Here is a 13,719-nt window from a genome sequence, read left to right on the forward strand (position 1 = left end):
GTCACTTATATTGAACTATCTGTTATATTGAAGTCACTTATATTGAACTATCTGTTGTATTGAAGTAAAAATAAATCCCTGGTAACTTTATTATGAAGTTCAACATTGGTTATATTGATCTTTGGATATAATGAACAATTCAGGTTGGTCCCCTGAATTTCAATATATCAGCAGTAAACTATGAAATTTACAATTTTGGTAGAGGCCTTCCTGCTATACATCACTAGGCATTTAGTTTTTCTTACACATGTGCAGTTGTAGAGAAGATTTTTAAAATTGGACAATTTTTGCCCACCCCTAAGGCGCCAGGGGTGCAAGAGTCCTGAAATTTACAATTCATGTCTCACTTGTCCCAAAGATGCTTCATACCAAATTTGAAAAAAAAATTGGAATGGTAGTTATCCTGATGTTAAAATTTTTTGTTGTTTACACATTTAATAACTGATCATTTTGGCCCCACCCTGATACCTGAACCCCTATCCCTGAGATCATGAAATTTACAATTTTGGTAGAGGCCTTCCTGCTCTACATCACTATTCATTTAGTTTCTCTTACACATGTGCAGTTGAAGAGAAAGAGATTTTTTGAAAATTGGTCAATTTTTGACAGTTTTTGCCCCACCCCCAGGGCCCCAGGAGTCCTGAAATTCAAAATATGTCCCCCTAAGGCTTGTACCTAAGAAATTTGAAAAGAATTGGAATAGTAGCTATCAAGAAGAAGTTCAAAATGTTCAATTGTTCACACATGACAACCAATTGCAATAGGTTTAGTCAGGCGACCTAAAAATTCCCCTTAGAGCTGGATAAACCCTGATAGATGATGTGTGGACAGATATTAACATTAATGTCATTCTCAACGATCTTCACCATATACTGACCTGTGTGCGCTTGGCAGCCACCTTTTTGTCTGATCGAGACACGGATCCACCCCCGAAAAAATCCTGCACACTTACAGGGGTCTTTGTAATACTCTTCGTCTTCATCTCTACTTGTTTCTTGGGACTTGGTGATTTTAAAAATGCATCTAGTGTAGTCTTTCTTGGGGTTTCTTCATCTACAGAAGATTTTACTTTCTCCATTAAGCATGCACTCAATAGAAAATATATCTACATATGTACTGGATGTCTAGAACCTGTCTCAATTTGGTGAAAATTTCATCCTCATTTTTCAAAATCTTATTAATAATAATAATAATGCATGAAGTAAGACAAAGATTATTCAGTCATTTCAATATCTATTTATCATGTTTATAAACAAGACGTGTTTGTGAAACATTGAAACCCCTGAATGGCATCAAAGTGATTCTGGTACCAAAAGAAAGGTCTTGGCACAAGGAATACACATGTCTAACAATGGAAGCTCTAGCACTATAAACTTTTTAAAGTAAAATTTTTGGCAGACCAACAGATGGACACACCAAAACTATATATGCCTCTGAATCTCCGATTATGGGAGCATAAAAATTGAACATACCTGAATCAATACAGTGAGTTTTGGACTTTTTACCACGACCATGACGGTCCTTTTGTTTAACTTCTTCAACGTCTTCCTCAGAATCCGAGTCTAGTCTTCTCTTTGACTTGCGTTTTTGTTTTGAAATTGCTGGTTCTTCATCATCCTCACTACTTATCTAAAAATCATTAGTTTAAAGCTTTAATACGAGACTTGATTCCTCATTTCACAAGTGAAAATTTGATTATAGGAAAACTTGTAATGCCATAGACATGTGCATTTCAACTGAATACTGTTCAAATATTCTTCATCTTAGAGAAAGGGTGTAGAAACATGCAATACAGCGGAACCTCATTTTTAAGTTCCTAGTTTATTATGTCAGACAGCTTATTACGATGGAATATTGAAGCACAAAACATTTCTAGACAAACCTATATATAAAATAGATCTTAGTGGTTTGTAGGTTGCTGAAATTGGGTATTACGTTGTAAAAATTCTGACAAAAATGTAATAAACCCCAGCATATTCAATGTTGATAGGAGATAATTGCCCTATATTAACAGTTCACATCAGGACTGCCCCGGGCTAGTAGTGGGGATATATCCTACTCAGTAAAAAACTCCCTAGTCTGTACAGGGATTAGTGATGCTTGACTGATTAAGCTTTGGCATATCTAGGGGGATCCCTCCAGGGATTTTTTTTAGAGTCTGTAGAGGGCCGGAATTTGGCCCCATTCCCAATGCTGAAAAGCAGGCATTTTCCCCAAAATGATGCCTAAAAATTCCCAAATGATGGATGTTTTGATGAGAATATGCCACGAGGGGTCATCCAACCTCAGTGCCACTCTGTTGCAAAAAACTTTAATTTTTGTGACAGTTTTTTTCTCTGCCAAAGACTGGAAATTAAGCTTGTTTAAGCCAGCCACATTGATAATGAAATATCAAATGGTTAACTTTTTGCTTGTTTTTCTTATTTATTTGTATGAAACATATTTCCCAATTTCAATCAAATATCGCTATTTTCCCCAAACTTGAAAGCCCTGGCCCCTGGATTCAAGGGGCAAAAAAATCTCTACACAATTACGTGTATATATATATATATATAGGATTTATTTAAAATTGTACTCAACATTTGATTAAACTCTGTAAAATTTACTTCAACAAAGAGCTTGGGTATAGAAAAATAATCAATAAAATTTTAAATTTCAGTCCCTTCGTTGACACCAGAAACAAACATCCCATTTCTAGTAAACTTGTGTGATCAGTAAATAAGACGAGGCACACTGATCACAAATTAAAGAGATTTCGACAAGCACCTACACAAAGCATCTGGCATTTACTTAGAACCTAACGAGTGTGAAGTCACTGGATCTCTAATAAAACATGTGATCCTATTATTCTATAAATACTACACTAGCATAACACACCGTGTTATATTAATAAAAATAGAGCGTAATATAAAGAGTTCCCAACAAAAACGAGTCATGAAGTTGTGTTGTTTACAATTAGATGTGCAAATGTTGAGTACGAACTAGTTCTAAAGTGAAGTTTTAATACAAACACATTAGGTAAGGAGGCGAAAATGGTGGATACATGCGGATTAACCAAAGTTTATTTTAAAGATCCTACGCTAGTAATAAATGAGAAGATACGGACAAGAAGAAATTTGGAAATTTAACATAAACTGAAAATAGATCAGATTGTCAAAGTCCTTAAAACAAGGAAACAGAATAAAGAAATATCCCCCCCCCCCCCCCCCCCCATTACTGAGGATACAATTTCTATACAAGTGATGTTTTTCTTAGATTTCCTTAGCAACATTCATTACATTGCCCTCAGCATAATACTATAAGGCCTAGATAAATAAATTGTGTGTTTCCGGTTTCCCGACCGACCCTAAAATATATGAGCTGACCCTGAAAAATTTATACACCGATATACTTCCCAGAAGTAAACAATTTCGGTTTCACTATTAGAAATCCTCATCTCGATTTAAGATCGAATCCCTAAGATTAGGATCATTAGGAAATCATCTTAATCTCGATCATTTCCGTGTTTGAGAAAATACATAATATACTTCCCGGAAGTAAACAATTCTGGTTTCACTATTAGAAATCCTAATCTCAATCATTTCTGTGTTTGAGAAAATACATATTCCTTCACGCATTAAACAAAAATCTTCTGACAGCGATTTCTCCGGGGAATAAAATGGCAGCGTGTTTGTCTTGTCAAGCATATTGCTGGCATTTATGATAGGGAAATGCAAACATCAAGAGGGAAAAAACTTTATGACTACTGTAAAAACAGTGAATTATTGTTTAGTATTTTTAAGAAGCATCATGAAGGGTCATCTGTCAGATTGGATAAAACACTGCAAAACTAATATTATGTTGGCCAAATAAATCGCATTCCAAAAACACGGAGTCGTATGAAGTTCAGGGCAGTATTTCTGTTGTTGATTTAGCCGGATTTGAAATGAAATATTTAGAGTTTATTTGTGAACCAGACGTTGACCCTACATTAGACGCAGGGTTGTTAGTGGCAGCTGAATCAGCGACCAAAAAAGCTATTGATGCCTTCCAGGTTTTAATGTCGAAAGGACGAACATTTCAATATTAAGAAATAAAGTGCACCACCACGGCACATGATACGCCCGTCACATATTGTTAACAGTATAGATTGTACCCATTAAAACATTTTTTTTATATCAACTTAATTAAATGTCACAGTGACCTTAAAGTAGGATGCGACACACCTTCTACCTAAGATGCATTAGTTGACCAATTTTGGTGATTCTAGGTCTAATAGTTTTCAAGTTATGAGCCGGACAAGTTTTTGCCATATATGGCCATATCTTCTTAATGAAAAGTCACAGTGACCTGGTTTTAATGTGCGACACACCTTCTACCCAAGATGTATCTACAGACAAAGTTTGATGAGGCCAAAATAAAAATATTGTTTGTTTCCCCTCGCCCGACCGAGTCTGAAAATTCACACCGACCCATAAGTTTTTATTACGCCATTCTGGTGAAGTTTTTTTTTTAATTTTAAGAAAAATTCAAGGTCGTTTCTGGTGCAGATCAGTATTTTATAACGACAAAAATTTTCTATATCTTCTTTGGTTTCAATCCAAAATTAAAAAATAATGTTAATACGAATACAGGAGGTGTTCTGGTCCGAAATCTAGAAATTTCGCTGCCTCCAGCTGGAGGCGGCATTCTCTGGCTGATTTCAAATACTTACAAACCGAATTTAATTTTAAGCTCATAACTAATCAATAAAACGATTCTTCTTGTACTTACTAATATCGATATTATGGGTTCTTTCATCACATAAACAGTCTCTTGAAAACATTTTATCAAACTGTCAAGCTTTGTTTTGAGTCACGAGACTCGTTTGCTCAAATGCCAGTGAAAATTCGGTTGACTACAATTGTTGGCTTCTGTTTAATATCGAATTTTGGATTGATATTTTCTTTTAATCGATACTAATAAGTACAAGAATCATGATTGTTTTATTGATTAGTTACAAGTGAGTTTAACATTGAATTCGGCTCGCAATTCGGACTAGTGATCTGCAAGATCGAGATGGAGAAATGTCTATACGAGGAGCGAGGAAACAAGAGAATTCGGGGCATCCAGTGTGCAAGTTGTGTTCTTCAGTAGGGGAAAGTGTTGATATTTCGGACGGATGCGATATTTTTGACAGTCAATCAGAAGCATTCTCAATTTAACTTATTTCTGAACTAATGCTATATTTACAAACTGGAAAACACCTAATTATATGCACATGTGTAACTCAGCTCTGATTGGTTGATGTCAGCATCCATTTTGTTTGATCGGCAAAATCAAGTCCTGTTGAAACGTTTTCTGGTAAACTAAATCTACCGATATCATTTAAAAATATAATGAAAATCACTATCATATATAAATTAAGATAATGTGCAAAAAACAAAAGCATAAAATGTCAGTGAACCATAAATAAAAGACAGCAACCGAGTTTACCAATTTTATAACACCATGTGTCCAAAACTAACACCATTGTCCATAGTTGCAACATTCTCCCTAACTTTATTTAAGTGTTAGTATGTGGTATAAATAGCAGAGAAAATTCTGATGAAACCCAATTTTCGTCGAATCAACCAATATGTATACATGTAGTCCAATGCCTAAGTTTAGTGGTTAGATAATGAGCATTTCCAAAATACATGAAGTACTGTCCGAAATATCGACACCTTTCCTAATTGCAAAACGTGGCAATCAAAGCAGAATTTACGCGAGAACTGACTATACGAGTTTGATGAGGAAACATGGATGATGTGCTTCACGACGTTTGGTATCGGGCATTGTTAATGGTTATGGGAATTTCATAATAAATAAAATTCTGCTAGCTAAAAAAAAAAACTTTTTACCTACCTACCGACCTTCCTCTGAAATTTAGGGTCGGGAGAGGGGAAACAAACATATTTTTAAATGTGGCCTGATTCTAGGCCTTGTAGTATTTAAGTTACGGGTCGGACACGAAAAAGCTAACAGACGGACGGACAGACGGATATCTTCTTAATGAAAAGTCACAGTGACCTGGTTTTAATGTGTGACACACCTTCTACCCAAGATGTATCTACAGACAAAGTTTGATGATTCTAGGCCTTGTAGTATTTAAGTTACGGGTCGGACACGAAAAAGCTAACAGACGGAGGGACAGACGGATATCTTCTTAATGAAAAGTCACAGTGACCTGGTTTTAATGTGTGACACACCTTCTACCCAAGATGTATCTACAGACAAAGTTTGATGATTCTAGGCCTTGTAGTATTTAAGTTACGGGTCGGACACGAAAAAGCTAACAGACGGACGGACAGACAGACATGAACGTCATACCATAATACGTCCCGTCTTAAGACGGGCGTATCAAAAATGTCCAGGTAGCTTTTGCATAACTATGTCGGTGTAATATGCATTTCTTAAAATAGTTTCACATGCACATAATATATATATGCTTTAATCCTGATATAAAATGTCATATTGTCAAAGTTGAATTATAAACAGTAAAATGTTCATACAAAATAAAATGTTTTCCCTACCTACCTACCCTATCTTTTTGCCAGGCTGGAATAGGAAACACACTATTTATTTATCTTGGCCTAACGTTACTTTATCGTGAAAAAAAGTGAAACACGTAAACATTGTCCACTGTATAATACTCTCTGTAAGGTACAAGTATACCGAACTTCACATTCTTAATGGGAACATTGTGGATTTCACTTTACAAGGCAAAAGTATGAATTCTGCGTGTCAGTTTGTCCATTATCACTTTTGCAGTGACTCGATATCTTGGAACATATTTCAACAGAAAACCTTTCATATGATACGAATGTTATAATATAAATTTACATTTCCAATCCCGTGGGGATCTGCGTTAGAATAGGTCCTCAGTACCCCTTGCTCGCCGTAAGAGGCGACTAAATGTGTCGGTCCTTTGGACGAGATCCGCAAAAAACCGAGGTCCTGTGTCACAAGATAAAGACCCCTCCCTGCTCAAAGGCCGTATGCGCCGAGCATAGGCCTAAATTTTGCAGCCCTTCACCGGTAATGGTGACATCTCCATTTGAGTAAAATATTCTCGAGAGGAACGTCAAACAATATTCAATCAATCAATCCAATATTTTTGCCTTTGATATCTTTACCAATTGAAATGCTAACCCAGTGATTTTTTGTTTGTTTTTCAAACTACCACCCCTCCTTTTGAATTGGGAAAAATTAGCAATATTTTCCTCAAATTGCGAAAAATCATTCATAGTAAATAAAAATGGTAAAGATTCATAAAATAATAAAATAACAACAAATGTTTTTGTTTGTGTTTTATTTCAGAGCTGTTTTAGAATCATAAAATAAATCATTATTCAACATTTAATTTGATTCAAATATGTATGGGAAGTTACACCTTCATGTATAAATATTATGAACTTTTTGGAAGAATTACTTATTGTCTAATTTGATATAAAAAAAATAATTTACCTGCATTTATACCCATAATCTTGTAAATATTAATAATCAAGTTTCCAGAATGTCTCTTCAGTGTTTGTATTTTTCAGATTTTAGTAAAATCCTATACTGTTAGCCACTTCCTGTTATTAGCCTGACCCTACAACATACAATGGCGGTCAAACTGAAAGTGTCCACAAAATGACTTAATGTGTATCTGGAAACTATACTATGCTGCATATCTGCTAATATGGATGCCTCCATTGTTTTACATATTCTTTACAAAACCTTTTGCATGTGCAGGGGTTTGGAGAATAAAACTGAAGAAAACAAAAATGTATTAACTCTTTGTCAGCAGTATACGGTAACTTTTTGTTTATAATGGTCTAATTTCACTAGATTTGAAATTGGAAAAAACATATATATATAATTGGGAAGAAATAGCTAATTTTTGGGAGGGGAAACAGCCGAATATCGGTTGCATTTTGGCCCAAAAAAAATCACTGTAACCATTTCTTCATGAATGTGTTGCAGTTGTGAACAATGCGTGTATGAATCTTGATAAATATAGTATGTTTACTTTGATGACTGGGAATTCCGACAGAAATGAAAGTAGAAGGTAAACATAAGAATTCACTTTTGAAAATACACAAAGGGTATGAACTGCAACACATAACACCAGCATACTTTTCAAGAAGCTCTCACATGCTTTATGAAATATGTCAGAGGTGAAGTGTCGCAGTTCAAACCCTCATGTATTCTGACTGAAATTTATTTCTTCGATAAAGTTGTCGCACTAACCTGTTGTCGTTTTCGTTTGCCTTTCTTTTGCTGAACTTCATCATCACTACTCTCATGGGGCTGAGATTTTCCTTTGCCTTTCTTTCGATTAACTTTGTCATTGCTACTCTCCCGAGGTTGAGATTTTCCCGCTTTCTTGGTACTGTTTGTTTTATTTTCATCTTTGCTCGGTTTTCCTTTCACAGTCGGTGGACTTGTGTACAGTTCTGATTCTGAATCACTGTCTAGCACATAAATCTTCTTTTTCTCCGTCTCCTTCTGTCTATTAGAATTTTTCTGGGACTGTTTTTTAAGGGAACTGTCCTGGGCAGCCTTACGTTTAGTACTGTTACTCTGGCTGCTTGACTTGACACTCTCCTTTTTCTTGGTTGTACCTTTGCTTTTCGACTCTTCAGTTTTCTTTACGGTTGATTCTTTTCCACCATCTGATTTCTTGTGCGTTTTTGCTCCAAAAAAGTTCCTTATGTCCTGTGATGATAAACGATGTAAAGAGTATAAATACAACACATTGCATGTCAAGGCTCGAAATTAATTTTTCCTACCGCAGGCTAATATCAGCCAGTGGATATAAAATCCAAGGGCTAAAATGAAAACCTACAAGTTAAAATAAAAAGAATGAATCAGTGCTCTTTTTCCCATCTTTTATTGAAATCAATGATGATCCAATCCCCATCACATCACCATGACTACTGAGCCAGTAGTTGATCAACAGGAATTGTTTGGACAAGTCATTGACGCAAGTCATACAGTGCAATGTTGGGTGTCTTGACCGTTACACCTCTAACCCACCACCTATTTACTGCAGGTCTAAATCCAAAGTCGTCCAATTTCATACCACACCAGGGTTGTAACTAGGAATTTTTCAAGGGAGGGTTCCAGACTTATATATATGGCTTATGAGCAGATTGAGTTCTGAGAAAATTTGACAAATCCAATATTTCATTAGCCCTCTTTGTATCATTAAAATGAGGAGTAATTTTCTGCACCCCATATTCAGAATGAACACCTGTTAGCTAACGTACATGTACATTACTCTGTTTGTTGTACTTTTAAACACATTGAAGTACGTGTTAATGACTCGACAAGCTAACACATGCATAATTGTGATATATTTAAATGTAAAAATTCGTTATTTCGCTTCAGATTTAATTTTTTTTTTAACAATCATCCACGCAGTCAGCAATACACTCTCGTGTCATCACAACAACCTGACCTCAATAAGACAACAAATTAACATAGATAGGACATGCTGGAATGATAAATAAGTATTGTGATGGAAAAGATTTTTTTGTCTGCCGATGACCTGTAAAGAATAACAAATGACACCTCTTTCCATTCTGATAAAATGGCTGCTGGAAGACAAAGGTTTGATAAAACATATAGACTCCCAATTTCTTAAATAAACAAAAAATAAGTAAATAACAAAAGCCTCATACTTGGAGTTCATGTCTACCTTTGTGATCTGCATTATGAGATGTCTGACCTTTAAAGACCCCCCAAAAATACCATTGGTTTCTTCATAGATCACTGGTGTGGGTGGAGCTCATCTATGGTCATTGCTATTTACCTGGCCAAGAGAGCAGGGTGTTGTGTATAGTTTTGATATACACAGGACATGTTGCACAGCTGTCTTTAGAGTTTCTGTGGACAGTGGTCATAGTGATTATATAATGGTTGTATTCCTAATGGCAGCTAACAAACAATTAAGTCTCCACCCCCCCCCCCCCTTTTCTTTCTCTCTGTCATTGACTCAATGAATAATTTCTTTTATAAATGTAGAGGTATCATAAATTGATTTATATTAAAATTGCTTTGTTCAGGGTCTTTTTTAAAATTTCGAATTACGAGAAAATAGCAGTTGTGGACAGGTCAATGCTATCACAACTCAGGTATACTGGGCTTCCTCAAGATCTAAGTAATGGCTGTCACTGTCACCTCTCTGAGGTCCCTCCAGACCACATTCTCTGCAGATTCCAATCCACCTGAGATCTATTGTTAAAAGTTTGATTGACAGACAAATGTAAAATTTGGAAACGTTAACTTAAATTTGGGTCTTCAAAGCATAATATGAGCTTGAATTTTTAAAAAATCATAAAAGAAACCGCTTAATGAGAACCCTGTATTTGCACCTAATAGATTTCTCTCAAAAGTTTGCCAGCCCTATGTAATTAATCTTACAATCACATTTTATTTTACATAAATTTCCTACTTCATTATCATTTTACTATCTTTTTTATTTCTATGCATATCATTCCCTCTGCACATGGATATTGCATTTTGGATATGAAATACATGCAATACACCAGTTTCAAGATACATCCGAGTTATTTCCCTTCAAAGAACTCTTGCACATAGTAAGGCACGAAAGCACTTGTTTACATTGCGGGAGTGGGACAAATACTCATCACTGCATCAGTGAATGTGCTCGGTAAGTTTCTCATACGCTATTTCATCACCCGAATTCGACTGATACACAAATCAAGTACTTGATAAGTATCCAGGGAGTAATTAGATATATGAAATTTTTATTATATCACATTATTTCGTTGCTCGTACGTATCATATCCAGTATATTACTTGCAAATATGACATTGTATTTATGTTTCCAATTTAGTAAAACATTTCCTTCGATAATATTTTGTATTTCCTACATGAACATATTTAAAGAGAAGCTTATAACACATTATATTGTCTTTCTCCTTGACTGTAGGTTCACTCTGTCCCACTTAGGCTATCAAAGTTCCACTAAATGCACCTCCTACAGATTTTTTTTATCATTCTAGTGCTGGGGATACTCAGATCGCATGAATTATGAGAGAAAGCAATAACTTTTCTTTTGATTTTCTTCATTTTTTTTTTTTTATCAATTTATCACAATTCTTATTGTAAATCATCAATACAGGTGCCATTTCAATTATTTTTCGCATCATTCCAGTTGATAAATGCCATTTCGATTATATTCTACAGCATAGTGCCATAAATGAGTCGACTACTATTTTTTTTATGGAAAGCAATCACCTTGCTAAATTATCATAAAATTTTCTCGCCATAATTTGTAATTTTTACACCATGAACAACATTCTGCTCTCACTCTATGCCGTTTCTTTTCCCATATCATAAACAGGTGTTTGGGTCTTGATTGAAAATAATGGCAGATTCCGTGCCGAATAAGTGCGACACACACTCAACATGACACGCATGGTCTCTATAAAAATTGACTACACAGTCAAAAAATTTAACATCAACATTGTTGGATATGAGGGATGGAGGCTGAGTGTTTTTGTTTTGCTTTATATATTTGCAAAAGTATCAGACATTTTAGCACTTTCTCTTCTTTTAACATGAAACGCGAAGAGATGTACTCTTCAGGTGTTTTTCTCATCTGTACGAGATATATTTACTCTTGCTAAAGAGGGATAATCGTGTTTTCCAAAAAATGTCTCAGTATAGGGGAAGTGTTCCCAACCTGATGACTGTAAGAACACTAAACTCAAGGATTTCGATCTGAAAGATTGTACACTCAAGGGTTAAAAGTATTTCTGCACTGCTAATTTTCACTATATAATTCAGTGAATACAATTTTTAAAGCATTGATAAAAATATTTCTACAGCAGCTATCGCCATAAAAATTTCACAAATCATACATAAGGCCAATTCAACTTAATTAGTAGATTATCATCCAAGGTCACCAAAAAGTATGGGGCGGGTGGGAGGATTTTATTTTTTAATTTTTATTTTCTGAGATATATATCAATGACAAACGAGTAGTGCATCATTTAATGCCAGATGGATCTATGCTTATTTCACAGATGAATCCCAGGTTAAGCTTTAATTTCAACCAAAGAATTCAAGATATGAAGCACATTAATCCTTTCCTTTCATTTATGCCTGTAAGGTGAGACATTAAGATAACCATAATATAATTTATTTTCTTCGCGTGGCTTTTCACGTTGCCAAACCGGATATGTAAACAAGAAATGTAAATACCGGAGTCGGACATGAATGTTTTCCGGAAATCGCAAGCTCCACAAAATAAAAATAATTCCGGGCGGGCCGATTTTTGAGGGGCGGGTGGGGATGATAATCTATCAATTAAGTTGAATTGGCCTAATCACCTAAATTTAAATCTGTTATTGTTATATTTTTGTACATATATATATGTGTTACAGTTTTTAACACTCACCATGCTCACTAGGATAATCATGTTGTAAGAACTTTATTTGAAATTAATCTTACACATTTCATATTAATTAACATTTTAAAAAGTCTACCTCGTAATTCATAAATCAACCTAAAAAATATAATATAAAATAACAATAAAAGTAACATTTGTCATGAATCTTGAACGAACTTTGCATAATTTCATCAGAACATTAATTGTAAAATTTTGGTGAAGTTTTTAAAATAGGAAAGTTTTTATGAATATATGGTGAAAATTAGCAGTGAAGAAATACTTCTGACCCTTGAGTGTATAAGTATTTATGGAGTGCTAAAAGATAATGTTAAAAGTTTTATTACTCACATATTTCTGCAATTGTTAGTAAAGGTTTTAAATGTCATGAACAGAACTTATATTCAACATGTTTAGCAATAAATGCTTTAAATTTCATAATAATGAGTGCAAAATATGAGTTTCGCATCAATTTTCATATGAAATATTCAGTGTAATTTGACAAGAGTAAATTACACATTTACGGTACTACATGTTTCTCACAACACACACACGTTTGATAATACACCAGACGATAGCCTGAAAGGAAAAATAGGAAGAGAAAATGCAGCTGAAAATTTCTCAGGTATGTGCACCTAAAAACCAGCGTATTCTGGACTCTCTGGAACATAAATCATCACACACGTTCGAATTTCCTCGCTGTTTTCTAAAAATATCTACTTTGAAGTTCATGTTTTCAAAGGATTGTTTCATTTTCTTCTTGGTCCTATAATTTAATCTTTCCGCTGTTAACAATTCACTAACATGGTCACTTACCATTGCTTACAATATTGTTCTAACGACATAAAACGATGAAGGATTTGCATTTGTTTACATCCATTTCGCGCCAACTTACAACGGAAGTTGCAATGACAAGAAAAAATTGAAAACCAGTTGGGCACAAATACTGATTTTACATCGTTATAAAAACAGATAATCATTTGTATCGTAATAGACTGGTTTATGACAGTATTCAGTGCAACATACACACAGGGGTTTCCAAGCAGACACATCAATTTTGTTGATTCAAAAATGAATTTTCAACGTTGAAAAATGCATCGTCATCGAGTTTGAAATGACGTTGGAATATTCTGACGTCGTGTCATTTGCTCTTGTATCGATACAACACAGTAGGCTGCCTAAGCCAACCTGTTACATAATACATACTATACATACAGATATTCACGAGCTTATTAGACAAGAGTTATTGGACCTGGATTTAAGGCACAGTGTATACATGTACTTTGAGTAGATGTGGATTGGTTGTATCCAAT

At 34.8% G+C, this 13,719-nt stretch overlaps 1 protein-coding gene across 2 annotated transcripts in view; it reads right to left on the reverse strand.

Moving 5' to 3' along the window:
- Window positions 1-13,319, reverse strand: part of LOC125645711 (replication factor C subunit 1-like) — a 56,492-nt gene extending 43,173 nt beyond the window's left edge. Inside the window, exons 1-4 of one of the 2 annotated variants that reach the window (XM_048871494.2) lie at window positions 13,223-13,319; window positions 8,236-8,703; window positions 1,473-1,629; window positions 878-1,053 (exon numbers count right to left, since the gene is read on the reverse strand). In XM_048871494.2, the coding sequence (XP_048727451.2) occupies window positions 878-1,053; window positions 1,473-1,629; window positions 8,236-8,703; window positions 13,223-13,225 (804 nt within the window). In that variant the 5' untranslated portion in view covers window positions 13,226-13,319. The remainder of the gene's footprint in view (window positions 1-877; window positions 1,054-1,472; window positions 1,630-8,235; window positions 8,704-13,222) is intronic. The other variant, XM_048871495.2, reaches the window with a different exon arrangement.
- Window positions 13,320-13,719: the final 400 nt, after the last annotated feature.

This window comes from Ostrea edulis, chromosome 6, assembly GCF_947568905.1.
Source record: "Ostrea edulis chromosome 6, xbOstEdul1.1, whole genome shotgun sequence".
NCBI classification, from domain to species: domain Eukaryota; kingdom Metazoa; phylum Mollusca; class Bivalvia; order Ostreida; family Ostreidae; genus Ostrea; species Ostrea edulis.